Here is a 16,318-nt window from a genome sequence, read left to right on the forward strand (position 1 = left end):
TTTGTTTCCTGATTAAATTGAATTGATTGAGTATCATTTGGATTGAATATCATTTGGATACATCATACAGTATTTCCGTTTTATTTTTTTCTCATTGGAAAAAAAAAGATAGTGTTTTAAAATATACACTGATCACTGATATACTAAAGGTTAAAGGTTAATTGATTTATATTTAAATTACACACAGGGTAACTTTTTACGTATTCAAACATACTGCACTTTGTATTTGGAAATTAGCATATAAGCCATGGATGTGTATATAACAACTTTATAATAACTTGTTTTCATAAAATGTGCATATATTCACCCAAATAATACACTCATAGATTACATTTTTCTAGCTCCGTCTCAAGCTGTAAACATTTGAGTTGCTTTCTTGAGGTAAATGTGATAAATAGCATTGTTTACGAGCTGTTTTATTACATTGAGTGATTATATGAGGGATTAAACATTTCAGTAAGTTTTACAGTTTATTTCGACCTACTTCTCATACTCTTTCATATTTATTTCATGCCGTAACAAGTAGTAAAGTGAAGGAAATAAATGGTTATATCTCGTGCTTGAACTATGTGAGAGCTGCTTCTTTTATTTTTATTGTCTATTGTTTTATGTGTATTGTTTTTATGCATGTACAGCACTTTGATAAACACTTCTTGTTTTAAAAAAGTGCGTTATAAATAAACTGAGGAATGTCTTGATGCTTATCAATTGAATTTTGAGTAACACTTTCATTTTAGGGTCTAATTAGTTTCTTATAACCGTGCATATTGCTAGAATGTTAGACATTTATTAGTAGTAATGAAGCACTTATTAATGTCTTATTTTACGTCTCTAATCTTACCCACGACCTAAACTTAAGAACTACCTTACTATTATTATTATTATAAGCAGCAAATTAGGAGTTTTATTGAGGGGAAAATTGCAGTTAATAGTGAATAAGTGGGAACTATTCTGAATCGGGTTATGAAATTAACAGAATTTGAAGCTGAAACTTTAATATCAAAGCTTAGAAAGCAGAATCTTGTTGTTATTAATAGGTGTGCTACTAATAACAGTTAGAACAGATGAAAACAGAACAGGCTAAAACATCAGTTCTCACAACTAAACAACCCATATTTTTTCATTCAAATAAGAAATCGAGAATTCAATTCAATATTTCCAATCCTATTATTTGCACGTAAACATGAAGTGATGCATAAAATACAGAACGGGACAGAGTTGGAAAAAAGCTTACCACGTTAATACAGAGTCAGACCTTTTCCGAGCCGTTCTTGTAGTTTATTTGTCCGTGTCCGGGTCAAGAGGACACACAGAGCCGTAATGCTGGGTGTATACGTGGTGATGCCACACAGGGTGGTTTGTTGGTGGGGCTGCTGGGAGAATAAATCAGTCGTCAGTCGTTCCACTGCCGCTGTCCCAGTAGAGACGGCAGGCCGAGGTCACGCGCTGGAGGGTTTGGAGCGCTCTGTTTGTGTTTCCATTCCCTGGCTCTGGCCCCCGTCTTTCTGCGTGACTGTTTTTGCCTTCGTCTCACGTCTTGGAGGCAGGAATAAACCTAGTCATTTGCTTCCCAAAAGTTCACTGAAATTTAGCTGGCAGTTTGCATGCAAGCGGTACAGTCCTCCATCCGCGCGCGCTCCATGAATAACCTTGAATGTTATTTTGCGACGTAAACAAACAGCGTATCGTAATCGTGCCTGCGAAGTTCGTTTCTGGGGCAGAAAGCCGCCTTTGCGTCCTCCGAGCGTTTGACGTCTCTCTGTGATGCCAGGCCTGTGGATGCGAGGGATTTCATGATAGCAAAGAACTTCAGAGGGAATAAACCCATGAAATATTAATGTTGACGACTACCTAGAGTGCACGCTAAACAATGAACGCTGTTTCCTGGTGTTTAATTTTTCATTTTCGCGAGTTGGGTGAAATCTCAAACGGATGATGTTAGACATGGAAGGGGCAGACGAGATGACTCTCCTTAGTTTTGCTTTGGGGAAAACACATGAGCAGTAAAATAAAAAGAGTAATGAAACCCGTCAAGTGCACGTTATTTTAGATGCGAACTATAAAGTGGTAAATAAAGCTTATCGGGTTTTACAAGCATGTTTTTCCTTTTGTTACCATTTACGAAATTTGATACTGAAAGTCACCATCCATTAATATAGTATGCACTGTTTACTGGTTAATATGAATTTGTTTTAAAAGTGAGTTAAAAAGAGTCCTGTTCATCTTGAATGCACTTAACATTTGCATTTATACAAATGTTGAAAACGGTATAAACAGTTGCCTGCTGAAACCGAAATCTTGATCATGACTAGACGGACGAGGTGAGATTGTCTTCACTATAAGCTACACGTCAGATGCGATTCACGTCGTAGTAAGAATCCTGTCAGATCCTTGGAGTGAGCTACAGGTCCTCCGATCTGCTTAGTTAACCTTTTCGGCATGTTTCAGCTCAGTAATGTCACAGGCGGTGACTGAATAGACCTCGTGAAAAATCACAGCTGTTTTGTGCGGGCTGTGCGCAGATCATTGTGGGTTCGCCGTTTTGAAACTTTTATATTGTGGTCACATGGCCCCCAGATCTCACTTACCGTGAAAAAAGGTGATTCTTGAGTTTAATAGGTTTTCCTTTCAACAAGTGGACTTCATTCGGTGGTTAACGGTGCGCTACGAGACGGTTATAACAAATATGATGTGAAAAATGATGCTGCATGGAATCCGTTTCAGATTCCGGTCGCGATTAGAATACGACTCGCGTGATTAAGAGCTATAATATCAGCATTAATGCATCAATATGTGATTGATTGGAGGGTATGAAACAAAATCATTAAAATGTTAACTAGAAGTTTGTGCCATTTTAAAAAAAATGGCGCAAACTTCTAGGAACATGATTAAGCATTGCTTTGGTTTAAGCGTGATTTAAACTTCTCTTTAAAAGCTTACTAGTCCGGTTGTAACTTGTTTGCGAGGGTGAAACTTCAGAGACTCGAGAGAGGATGGATTATTCGGTTTAAGAGGCTGTGTGTGTGTAGCAGGGTTTTTAAGCTGGCACGCTGAGCACAGGAAATCTTGCGGTGTAGTTGTAACACATTTGTCCCACACTGATGATGCACGAGGACGGCGCAGCTCTTTTCTCCTCACCGCCTCCTCTTTCTCAGAGAGAGTGACTCAGCTGGTTTGAACTCGGTCCCGCTGGGTGTCAGGTGTCGTGGAAATGTTCTTTCCCAGGAGCCTCTGCTCAGTGTCATCTGCTCCGGTCTGCCGGGGAAGGTATTGTTGAGGTCTGTGGGTCTCTGCTGATTTGCTTTTCATCCAGAAGAGACCCGGCCGCCAGCTTCAGACGCTCTCTAATTGCTGGCACTCTGGTTTGCAGCTTTGGGAACTCGCAGAATAAAATGTAAAGATAAAGCACTGAAGGTAGTGTTTGATTTGCAAACAACTCTTTATTCTTTAAGCTCTTCATTGTGTTGATGCAAAATTATATGCAAAAACCTGTGTGTGTGTGTGTGTTCATGCACAATAATTATGCATTTTTATTTCACACACACACACACACACACACACACACACACACACACACACACACACACACAAAATTGCACTTATTACTATTATGTGTGTTTATAGCCATGCATTTAATACTAAATAACAATACTTAGAAATCTAATAATTTAATACAAATAATAAAACCACCTGTTGTTGCTAAAATAACTGTTACCGTTATAATTTTTATATATGTATATTTTGGTATATAGACCTACCTGTAGTGCACTTCAGTAACTTATTTGAACAACAGTTTTAATTGAATTTTACAATATACTTCGGTACTACAATCTACCTTTAATACCATGTAGCGTTAAAGGGATTATTCATAAAATAAAAATAAGATACGGCTGATTATTTTGCCGGTGAGTGTTAAATTATCAATTCAATAGGGTCTGAGTTTTTCAGTTCCAATGAAACCGATTTAATGATTCGTTTGTGTGAAGTCTTTTTTAACAATTTATTATTTTAAATGTGTTTGTAATATATATATGTCTGGGTGGTATCACTATCTGATACTATTGTACTAGTTGTGAGAGACATCACTGTGCAGCGTGGTTGCAGTTATTTTGTCACGCTGCTGTGAAACACATGGAGACTGTAATCAGTCTTGCTCCTACTGAATGAAACTGAATCAAGCTCACGTGATCCGATTTTTGAATGTTATTTTAGTTTAAGCACTCAGCATGTTTGTTATTAGTGGCGTTTAAGAACCAATCAGAAGACTTTTTCTGAAAGCGTTCTTGTATTTCCTGTACTCTTCTGCGCTTTCAGTTTGCTTTGAATTGACGCGTCAAACAGGCTTGAGGAGTGGCAAACTATTCCTGTCTTGTCTAAATTTCTGATTGAAATTTTGGAGAAGATTGATCGTTGCTGCCTTAGTTCTTCTCCGTACCCAGAGGTTAACTCTGACAGATTGTCTCATGTATTTTTGGACCCGTAGCTTTTGAGTCGGAGAGACTCTCTCTGGTGGCGTGAACAAGATGTTCTTCTTGCCAAGTCGTGTGTGTGTGTGTGTGTGTGTGTGTGTGTGTGTTTTCTGGTTCTTGAGACTTTGGGGTACAAAATATTTATTTTGGATGCGATTTAATCATGATTACACTGCTTAAAAAAAATACTTTCCTCGCTTAGATTTTTAATTTGTTTTGCCTTGTTTTCAGCCAAAATATCAAAATTCTTAAAGCAGTAAGTATTTTCTAGACAAGTAAAAAAAACAATTGTAGTCTTGTTTTCAGAAAACAAGTCACTAACTTATGTTTTTGCTTGAAAAATGCAAAGAAAAGAATTTTTTATATTTGTAATCATTGCCCTTATGTTGTGTGTGTGTGTGTGTGTGTCAACATCATGTAATTCTTTTTTTTAATTCTATTTAATTTGCTTCCGTCATCCGATGCCTGTAACATTTTTATGGGTTCTAAAATGCCACACGTTCCTGTTGAGTTAAACGTCTGGTGATTTGTATTTTTTTTTTTTTTTTTTTCAAGCTCTCATACGAGTCGTCTGTTTGTCTTTTTCAGGCCCATGATGAGATCTGTGAGCCGTAGCTGCCACAGCTAGTCAGATGATGCACCATGGCCAAACCGGGATCGGACCGAGATGGAGCCATGGTGGAGAAGACATCGGGGAAGAAGGTGAGCAGAATCAATCCCCAACAGGCGTGAGAGACGCACAAAGAAAATGTACAGCTTGCTAGGAATTCTGTTCTATTTCTCAGATTTTGAATAATTGAATATCGCAACTTGTTTAATTTGGTGAACTGGGCCGACTTATTTTTAGAGCATTGATGCTGTTAAACAAATCGTTCATTATATTCAAATCATAGTGTGTTTGGCTGCTGGTAGGTTCTTTCATTTAATATCATGTAATCAAATTAGAGAATAGTGTGTCAGTAATGTATGACAGGTATTGCAGTGCAAATTCAAAATATTAGTTTTTTTTTTTTTTTTTAAACACAGCCCTTCTTAATCACACGCTGGTTGCCAGATTCCCGCTCAGACCAGTTACATTTGCCAGCTTGAATGATTGATATTAAATGCGCTGCGTTTTCCATCGACTGGCAACCCGCGGTTCCGTTTTTTTTTTTTTTTTTTTTTTGATTAAGTATGTTAACTTGGCATGTTTCTTAAATAAGGTATAGCATATTTTAAAGGCATTTCATTAACAAATTCAGAGACGTCATTGTCTAGCTCAGTCTAGTTTAAATAATAACTTAAAATTAAGTGTCCCCAAATGTCTCTTTCTTTCCCTCAGAGTAAAGAGAAAATCTCTCCGTTTGCCAAAACTCCGAAGCTGGATCGGAGTGAAATCCTGGGGAAGGAGGGGAAGTCGAAGTCTTCCATGAAAAGGAAGCTGTCCTTCACCGTCAGTCCGCCCCGGAACGAGGAGCGCGACTCCGACACGGGTCAGTCTAACACTCACTCTGAAAGTCTGTGCCTCACTGCTGCCCCCTCCTGGTCACTTTTCACACCTGTTTTCATTGGACAGGCTGTGTTAGATGCTTTTTTTTCCATGGGTGTTATGTAACGGTTAAGCCAGCCTCGTCAAATACATGGGTCTCGTTCAAAAACACAACGGCTTCGACTCAGAATGGAGCAGAAGATCATGAGGGGGAAAATCATTGTATCAAAATATATTGTCATTATTTTACACAAAAACTAAAATCTCTTGTTTTAGTCTCGGTTCTGTAGTTGGAAGACAAAATACATTAATACTTTGTAATTCGTTTGCAAACAATACATTGTATGGGTTAAATTATGATTTAGGCCAAAAATCATTTTCCATGAAGAAATTTAGTAAATACCAAAACTTAATATTGGTTTTGTAATATGCATTGCTAAGAATTTAGTTTGGACAACTTTAAAGATGACTTTCTCAGTATTTAGATTTTCTTATATTTATTTATTTGTTTATATATATCTTTTGCTCCCTTAGAATTGAGATTTTCAAATAGTTGTTATCCTAACAGATGTAGTAGAAATGTCACTTTTGCAAAAATCAGCACTGGTTTTGTGTTCCAGGGTAAAACGTAAGAAAAGACCACTTCGACAATATAATAATAAATACTGTACCTTTTACAGCTGAATACCAATATAAGCATATTAAAACAACAACATGTAATCAAATAGGGCCGATGTTTCCACCACTTCGTAAGTGTTTATATCAGTGCATTATTTACATGTGAAAATGAAAGATAATATTGAAATATTGCAAAAATACAGAGCAAGATGTTTTAGAATTTAGAGTCAAAACTATACGTTTTAGAACTTTTAATTAAATCCTAAACACATTCAAATAGATTTATTTGAATAATGTGATATTTTGCTTTGGGAAAATAATATTGTAAATTGTACCTTTAAAAAAAAAAAAAAAAAAAATAAATAAATAAATAGTATATATATATTAAAAAAAAAAAAAAAAAAAATATATATATATATATATATATATATATATATATATATATATATATATATATATATATATATTATATATATATATTTGTATATTTGTGTGTCAAGACAAAATATTAAAGTTTTGACTGACCTAAAATGTCTAATATATTGTAAAATTATATACCGTTTACATATCATATTATCACATTCCATATTAACATTTATTGATATTTAAATTAGCAATTGCAAGAATTTTCTTTCTATATATATTTTCAGTTTTCATTTTACTTTCATTTTATCTTTATATTACCAGTATTTTATTTTTTATTTATTTTATTTTTTTATCACATTTAGTAGTTTTTGCTTTGTATAAATATTTCCAAATAGCTTTATTTTTTTCTGTTTTAGTTTAGTACTGCAAATTACATTTTATTTCCGTTTATTTCTAATTTTCAAGTTTTAGTTTAATTTTTTTTTTTTTTTTTTTTTTCAGTTATATATTCTAGCTCGCCAGAAGCTCTCTGTGAATATATGACTTTTGTGGACTTTTACGTCCTGCTGTTTTGATGGATTTGGGTTTATGATGTCATCTGTGGCTCTTAATATTCATCCCGGAGTCTTTGAATCCTGTGCTGTGATTTGTCATTTGAGTGAGGGGCGGAGCCTGTGGGTGTAATCAGTGCTCTGCTCTCCCGTCCACCCTTTTCCCCATCCACCTCTCGAACCCCGAACCCCCTTCCTTCCCTCCTCCTCTCGCTCCCTCTGCTTCTGCACTGTAGATGACTCTGACCCCGGGCAGTCGAGCGATGCGTGGGGAGAGAGATTACTTCCTCCCTGCAGGATATATGCAGGTAACTGCCTCCGTTAAAGTCGCCAGTGCTGCAATCGGTCCGAGACGGGTTCATTTGTTTATCTGTCTCCGCCCGAGCCTCCGTCCGTATCGGAGCGCTGGCTGAAACGAATAGAATTTCCGTTAGAATACACTAACCGCTGCCGCATGACCTGTCTGTCTGCTAGGCTTTCTGCATCACTCTCAGAGAGACGGTCGACTTTTGGTTACATCATTTTGCGGGGATTTGGTGCCGATCTGTTTGAAGAAAGCACACACACACTGACACTTTCTTGGTTCCTCCGCTGCATCTGTTTTAATCGCATGCATTTCAGCGGCGCGCAAAGACTCGTGGGAGCGGCGTTAGATGGGTAATGCATGTGTCTGTCAGGCTGGAGAGTTTTCCTGCGCTGTTTTTTCACTTCTGCTGTGTGTTTAGAGGGGATAAATTATATCGGACGTCGGTGTTTTCAGGAACCGAAATGGAGAGGCGTGCTCATGCGCTGTTCATTGTTTTTCTGCAGACAAAGATGGTCCGGATAAGAAGAAAGTTAAGAAGGAGTCGGGGGCTAAGAAGTCGACCCCTGTGAACATTTTGTTCGGCTACCCTTTATCGGAACGAAAGCAGATGGCACTTGTCATGCAGATGACGGCGAGAGACAACAGTCCAGGTATGAAACGATTAACATTATTTTTTTGCTGATATTTTTTTTAGTAGACCATCGGTATCATGTACATTTGATTTCTTTGCGTTCAAAATATATATATATATATATATATATATATATATATATATAAAACACTGTTGAGAGTAAGACATTATCATGTACATTATCATATATATATAATATGTGTGTGTATATGTGTATGTATATTATATTGTAATCCTATACATTAGGCCTAGCCTTTATTTTTATATTTCCAGTTTTCATTTTAATTTGTTTTTTAGTGGCAATTTTAGTTTGTGAAAATATTTGTGAAAATAAGTACCAAAATGTTTATTGTTTCCATGTAAAACTTATCTTTTTATTTAATTTCTGGTTTGTTTCAGTTAATAAAAAATATTTTACAATAGTTTTAATTGTTTATGGTTTTGCCATTTTTATCAGTTTCTGTTTTTTGTATTTCTGTTATCTTTTTTAAATCAAATGTATTTTACGTTAACATCCGATTATTGCCTTCCAGTTTTTTTTTTTTTTTTTTTTTTTTAAATTTTATTCGCTTTAGTTGATACCTTTTATTTTGTTAGATGCCAAAGCAACATTTATCATGTATTGTAAGCTTTGTTTCAAATATAGACATTTTTTGATGGTTTTAAATAAATGTACATTTATTCCTTTAGAAGAAGCTTTTGGGTAGTAGAAGACCTTTCCTGATCCGGCCCCCTATCTCTCGCCCCCACTTCCTGTCAGTTCTGATCTGTCCTATCAGAGAAAAAAAAAAGAAAAGAAATGAAAGTAAAGAATAGTCTTTGCTAACTATAATAACAATGTCTCAAGCCTGCAGTCGCCAGTTTATTTATGATGCAATCTGTTTTTATCAGAGCACTCACTTCCTTTTGTAGTCTAGTTCGGTCAGATTGACAGTTGAGATGAACCGCATGACCTTGACGTCCTGGTAAATGGGTTTGTAATCTCAGATACCACACCGAGCCACCCCTCTCAGTCTCCGGCGGTGCAGAAGAAGATCGCTAGCAGCTCGTCCTCACGACAGAAGGACAAAGTGAACAAACGGAACGAGAGGGGAGAGACGCCCCTGCACATGGCCGCCATCAGAGGAGACGTCAAGCAGGTGAAGGAGCTCATCGGGCTCGGGGCGGATGTGAACGTCAAAGATTTTGCAGGTGAGACTGTGTTTTGTGCAATCAAATAGTAGTAATTTCTCATATTGCTGCTACTATAAGATCACCATCATATTTGATACAAATGATTATATGTAAAAACATCAGGTCGCTTTGGATAGAAGCGTCTGCTAAATAACTAAATGCAATCATAAGTTGCTTCAATGTAGAAAGTGTTTATCACTAAGTATTAGTAACTTAGTAAACGATTCTTTAGTATATATTTTTTTTAATCAGTAAATTTCACAGCAAAAAGACACCTAAAGCGTGAGCTTAAGCATGACATTTATGCAATTGCATTAAAAGGCCTTTTACTTGCAAAAAAAAGTATAAGCCACCAATCCGATAACAGAAGGCATGGAATGGATTGTGCAACAGCAACGTTTTCATCACGTTGATCATTTAGAGGCTTAAAAAATGGAAAATATCACCTGTGATAGTCTTTATAGGGTTAAACGTTTTCTATTTTTCTTTCCAGTTTTAAAATCTCTTGAGCTCATATTGGTTTTGTCCTTTTTTTATTCAGGTTGGACGCCTCTCCATGAAGCTTGTAACCTTGGTTACTATGATGTGGCAAAGGTTTTGATTGGTGCCGGGGCGGAAGTGAACACGCAGGGATTGGACGATGACACTCCGCTTCATGACGCCTCCAGCAGCGGACACAAAGATGTGAGTTTTTACTTCAAATGATGACATTTACAGCATTGACGTACAGTACATGGCTTTTAAAAGCTGATACTGATCTGTCAGTTAATATAAAGAGTTTAACTGATTTTTGGTTTTGCTCAACTGAAATCATTTTAATATAAAGAGTGTATGTGCTTTAAACGTAAAAAATGTTAATCCTTTATTTGTGATGCATAGATTTTAAAGCGTTTTGTTGTTTAAGTTGGCTGAGCATGCATGAATGTAGACCAGGTTTATCTATGTGGTTTGTAGCGTGTTAAATTTAATTACAACCAATATAAGTAATGACTAATTTATGCAATAATAAAACTGTGCATTAGGCATTAATGAGGCTGTAAAGCACACTGTTGTTCATTGGATATATTTATTGACTGATGATGAATATGCACTCAAAGTAGCCAAACGTCTGTTGAAAGAATTGTGAATCATTCTGATCATCTGATTCACCTCTTTACATTGTCTCTGTCATGTTTTGCCAATTCTTCATAGATTGTGAAGCTGCTCTTGCGTCATGGAGGCAATGCCTTCCAGGCCAACAAGAGAGGGGAGAGACCGGTTGATGTTGCTGACTCTCAAGAGCTAGAGAAGTTACTTAAGGGAGAGATCCCACTCTCTGAAGCAGAAGAGAGCTCTTCAGGTACGGAGGCAGTTGGCAGCGGATTTGCCAGTGCTGTTGCTCTTGGCATTTCTTTTGAACTTTTTTTCCGGGTTAAATACAAGCACTGTCAGTGTTTGCGGGATGCTGTCAAACATGCTGAGCAATCTCTGATGCAGAGTCCAAGTCAAGTCAAATCCTTTTCCGTAATGCACTAGTCAACATTTGAAATGGATCAAAACTTTTCATCAAAGTTGTCTTAAAACCTCAAACTAAAATGCATTCTTGTTTTAGGACAACTTTGAACTTTTTCAGTCAACTTCAAATGTTAGTTTATTTTAACTCCTTAGCATGAGAATTTATTTTATATGCATTTCGTTGACACTTTAATCCCAAGTGATTTGCATTGAATTTGTTTTCTTTTTCCATTCATAATTCCTTTGGACTTGAACCCTTGACCTTGTCGTTAGTGCCACGGTTCTACTACTATAGCTACAAGAATTTCACTTTTTTTTTTAAAGATAATTGTTTGGTTTTTAATTGTTTCTGTAAATGTCCACTCAACAGGAAATTAGTCTTATCAAACTGTTGCGATATTTAGAGATTTTTTTCTCTTGGTAGACCTAAAGAAGTTTGTCCAAGTCAAGTTTTTGCAGACTGATGATTACCTCACACAGTCATTTTATATTGCTCATTTTATAACACACTTCATTTTGATGAAAAACTTGTTGGTTGAGTCTCTGTACTACTTCTGGTTATGTGTTACTTGCATTAATCTGTATTTAATCCAATACATGTTTAATTTCTTTAAAATTGTCCTAGAGTATTGTTAATTTCTCTTTCCTGCTCTTTTGTACGCCACAGAATCAGAGGACCCACCTTCGGTAAATCCATCTAGTGTAGACGAGAACATGGAGTACTCCGATGCTGAAAAAGATTCAGACAGTAAATCTACCACAGTAAAGGCCTCTTCATCCATGTCAGGACTGGATGAATATGAGTTTAAGGATGAGGAAGAGGAGGAGGACCTCAGTAAGGCACTAAATGACCGACACATCCTACGGCGGGAACTACGGCAAAAGGAGAAGGAGGAGAAGGAAAGGAACCACTATGCTTCCAAACAAGGCAGCAAAAGCGACCAGTCGACGCCGACGTGCAAGTCTAAAAAACCAAAGGCGTCGCGTGTTTACTGCAGTTCAGATAGTTCAAGTGATGAAGCCGAGGTACCAGCAGAAAGAAGGAACTCTCCCACCAGGTCGGTCAGTGTGGATGGTCACAAAATGGATGGTAGATTAAAGAAGGAAAGCCTAACTCTCACGCCAGTGGAACAGAAGGAAAAGGGTAAACAGAAGAAAAAGAACAAGAGCCAAAGCAAAAACAAGGAGAACCAGGAAGTCCGAGAAGAAGGGAAGGAGAACAGCAAATCGCTTCTGTTTTCTTCGGCAACTGTGTCCGACAATTCTGACAAGAGCGTCAGGGAAGAGGACTCGTTCAAAATGTCATTCAGTACAAAGGATGACACATCGGTCCACCTTTTTCACCTGTCTGTAGTCAAGTCTCCAAAGCTGAACCACAGCCAAACTGACAAACAGACAACACCACTGAAACAGGAAAACGCTAAGACTTGTGTTTCTATCGCCGATGGATCCTGTCCAGGGGATAGCATCAAATACAACCACTACACGGAGTCTGACTTCTGCACAGAAGGGTCTAGCAGCAAGAGCTGCAAGCACAAGGAGAAGAGCAAACATCACCACAAAGAGCTTAACTTGGACGGAGATGACGGCAGCTGCAGTCCTTTCAAAGACAGTAGTCTAAGCAACAGTATGGACAGTTCTGAGGCTGTCTTCAGGAAGACTGACAAAGATGGGAAAGTTGTGAAAAAGCACAAACTGAAACACAAGGAGAAGGAAAAGTATAGGAAGGAGTATGAGGCTGAGAGGAATCGCCACCGGCAAAAAGAGCCACGCAAGGACGGACATAGGAACATGGAGTTTGATCGAGAGTTTTGGAAGGAGAACTTCTTCAAAAGTGATGAAAATGATGAACTCGCAAGCAAATGCGAGATGCCCGCTGGTGGATCTCCTCCAAAATCCTCAGACTCTCCTGTTAAAGAGGAGAGAGGGGCATCAAAAAACAAACATTTAAGCAGTAGCAGCAGTAAGGACAGAAGGCCAAAAGAGGAGCGAGAAAAGGACAAATCCATTAAAAAAGAGAAAAAAGAGGTGCCTTTCAAAGAGGAGCGGGGTAAGGAGGGAAAAGGAGATGAAGTTGATGAACGGAGTGAGAGTCTTGGCTCTGGCCGAGTTCCTGACAGCTCACTGCACAGTTTAGGTGTAAAAGAAGAAGTAGATGATAAACCAGTCACTAGCAGTTCATCTGACCAAGATCAACTGGAGTCTCCAGAGAAGATCTCGAGAGAGAAAAACGATAAGCGACCACCAACAAAAGATAGGGAGTCTGAAAAGTCTGATAAGAAACACGCAGATAAAGATAAGAAAGTGAAATCTGAGCATTTAGCTGACAAGACTGAACCTCACAACTCTACAGATCGATGGAAAGAAAAGGAGAAATTAACTAATATTTCGCATTCACCCAACGATAAGAGCCATAAAGAGGGTGACAAGCTCAAAGCAATGTCTTTAATAAAAAAGCATGAAGAGAACAAGAAGAATAAGGACAAGCTTGACAAAAGAGCTGAGAAAGAGCACTCCTCTGGTGACCACAGAGACAAAGATAAAACAAGTTCTGAAAAGAAAGGCAAAGCCCCCGAGAAAACCACTGATCATGGAAAATCTGACCGCAATAAAGAAAAAGAACGGGACAAAGATTCTGACAAGAGGAAAAAAGAGAAATCAAAAGAGACCACCCCCTCTTCCTCTTCCTACTCCAATCTAAAGTTGTTATTGGAAGAGAAGAAAGGTTACGTTTGTGAGAACAACAAGGTTGTTTCTTCTAAATCAAAAGAAGAGGCAACCAAGCCTCCAGAGAAAGACAGGGATAGAAGAGAGAGGGACAGGGAGTCTGAAAGGCATCGAGACCATGAGCGGGACCGACACAAGGAAAAGGACAAAGATCGATCCCAGCTGAACAGGGACGGCAAAACAAGTAAGCCGAAACCAAGTGAGGGGGACTCCAAAAGTAAGATTGCACCTATTCTAAAAGATACTCGTCCCAAAGAAAAGAGGTTGGTTAACGACGACCTCATGAAGACCAGCTTTGAACGCATGCTCAGTCTCAAGGACCAGGAAATTGAACAGTGGCACAAGAAGCACTTGGAGAAAATTAAGCAGAAGGAACGCGAGCGGCTAAAGCAGCGTCCAGGAATCGACCCTGGGAAACAGAAAAGCAAGGAAAAAAATAAAACACCCTCCTCGTCTAGTGAGCCTTGTGTAACCAAGGAATTGACTCGGTCAAAGAGCTCAGAAGCACCTGATGGGCACCGCGAGAAGGTGTTGAAAGATGCCACCAGTGGAAGAACGCTCTCGCTAGATGCGAAAACCTTCGGGAAGAATGGACCAGTCATAGAAAACAATCTCAGTCGCTCTCCGAGACCAGAGAGTGAAAAATCTGGCGTCATGTCAAGATCCGTATCCATGATCTCTGTGGCAAGCTCAGAAGATTCCTGTCATGCAACCATACTGACACCAAGACCGACCGAATATGATTCTGACATAAACATGGATGCTTCAGATTCCCAGCCACCTTTCCTTCAGTCTTCCCTCGTTGTACAGTCCTCCAGATCGCCTACTGTTCATGATAAAGATACCAGCAGTCTTCCCGAAGCGGCTCTCTGCAATCGAACACCATTATCAAGCAGGCATGCGTCCCCGTGTTTAAGGGCTATTCTGGATGAAGAAACCAAGGCGCCACCAGCTGAAACCAGACTGACAGAAGAGTCTCCGATAATCAGCATTGCGTCACAGCCAAGCAGTGAGCAAGCTACAGTTCATCCAACTGAAATTAGCTTGCTACCTGTTCAGGAGAATCGGAGCAGTCAAAGTCTTACTTGTGCTCTTCCAGAAAGCGAAAGTCTGACTAGCAGTGAAGGTGAAGGCGTCGCCCCTGTTTCTCAGGTTCAGCCTTCATCACACTTGCGAGAGTCTAGTGCTAAAAACCTAAGTACCCTCACACAGGCTAACAGTGCACTTCAGACCCATTTGCAAGAGCAGAGCGGTTCTTGCAATACTAGTAGTCAAGAAGAGCATGCAAGTCTCTGTCAGCTTGAAGTCCCTGGTGCCGGAATGACAGAGGGATCAAACAAGGAGTCTTCACTAGTTGTTACATCGCAAGTTGCATCGTTTCCGTCTTCTCACACACAAAATTTGTCTGAAACCAGTGCACCTTTGAATACTAGTAGCCAGCAGTGGGAAACTGGCCCCGTTTCTAGTAGCGAACAGACATTGATGGCGGATTCTAGTTTGAGACCAGAGCAAAGAGAGAAGCCCTTGGTTGTTTCTGAGAACAAATTGGAAAAGAGTGGTGAAAACATGAGCAAAACAGATTGCACTCCAAGTACGTCTATTGGTTCGTGTAGATCAAACTCTGAAGAAACCTCTAAACCACTGCTGAAAACAACCAGTGCCCAAGAGGATTCAGAAAAGGATGATGCAAGAGTGCAAGATGAAAGTACCTCAAAGTTCTCCAGTGAGCCGTTGGTTACAGTTGATGCTCAACCAGAGAAACACGAGCAAGGCCTTCATGCAGCTTCAGCAACAGCCGTGTCTTGCTGTGCCAGTCCAGAAAGGATCCCCGAGGAGCCCATGGAGGTGTCCGAAGATGTTTCGGACAAGAACCGAAACACAGAAGCGGATGGGGCGAAAGTCTTATCCTCAGATGAAGGCACAACAACCCAAGCTCCGTCTGAAAGCAAAGCTGACATAGAGGCATCAGACCAGCTTGCTGTCGAGGAGAAGTCTATGAAATCAGACCTTCAGGAGAATGTAGAACAGGGTCAAAGCAGTGCTGCTGTTCAACCTGATTATCAAGCAGAGCTTCCCAGTGGTGCAACCTCAGGAAGTTCCTCCCCGATATCAGTCGCGGAGAGAGATTCCGATTCATCCGGGGCCAGAGCCAAAATCCGACTCCTTGAAGACGAAGCTGACATCCAGGTGACCCATCCAAGGAAAAGAAAGATGCATAGGGTTTCTCCTCCGGCCCAAGTGAGCCTTACAGCTCAGCAGGTCAAAGAAAAGACCCAGCAGTCTTTAGCTGCAATTGTAGATGCACTCAAGCTTGAAGAGATCCAGCCTTACCAGACCGAAAGAGCAAACCCATATTATGAGTACCTGCACATTCGCAAAAAGATCGAGGAGAAGAGGAAAGTACTTTGCAGTGTCATTCCTCAAGCGCCTCAGTACTACGACGAGTATGTGACATTCAATGGGTCCTATCTGCTGGATGGCAACCCTCTCAGCAAGCTCTGCATCCCTACGGTA

General features: G+C 39.2%; 1 protein-coding gene across 2 annotated transcripts in view; it reads left to right on the forward strand.

The window, feature by feature from the left end:
• ankrd12 (ankyrin repeat domain 12) overlaps window positions 1–16,318 on the forward strand; it is a 45,781-nt gene that overhangs the window by 25,752 nt on the left and 3,711 nt on the right. The window contains exons 2-9 of one of the 2 annotated variants that reach the window (XM_043233507.1): window positions 5,058–5,171; window positions 5,791–5,941; window positions 7,709–7,780; window positions 8,283–8,429; window positions 9,398–9,601; window positions 10,125–10,267; window positions 10,775–10,922; window positions 11,745–16,315. In XM_043233507.1, coding sequence (XP_043089442.1) covers window positions 5,112–5,171; window positions 5,791–5,941; window positions 7,709–7,780; window positions 8,283–8,429; window positions 9,398–9,601; window positions 10,125–10,267; window positions 10,775–10,922; window positions 11,745–16,315 — 5,496 coding nt within the window. In that variant the 5' untranslated portion in view covers window positions 5,058–5,111. The remainder of the gene's footprint in view (window positions 1–5,057; window positions 5,172–5,790; window positions 5,942–7,708; window positions 7,781–8,282; window positions 8,430–9,397; window positions 9,602–10,124; window positions 10,268–10,774; window positions 10,923–11,744; window positions 16,316–16,318) is intronic. The other variant, XM_043233508.1, reaches the window with a different exon arrangement.

Source organism: Puntigrus tetrazona, unplaced genomic scaffold (genome assembly GCF_018831695.1).
Source record: "Puntigrus tetrazona isolate hp1 unplaced genomic scaffold, ASM1883169v1 S000000846, whole genome shotgun sequence".
Classification (NCBI taxonomy): Eukaryota; Metazoa; Chordata; class Actinopteri; order Cypriniformes; family Cyprinidae; genus Puntigrus; species Puntigrus tetrazona.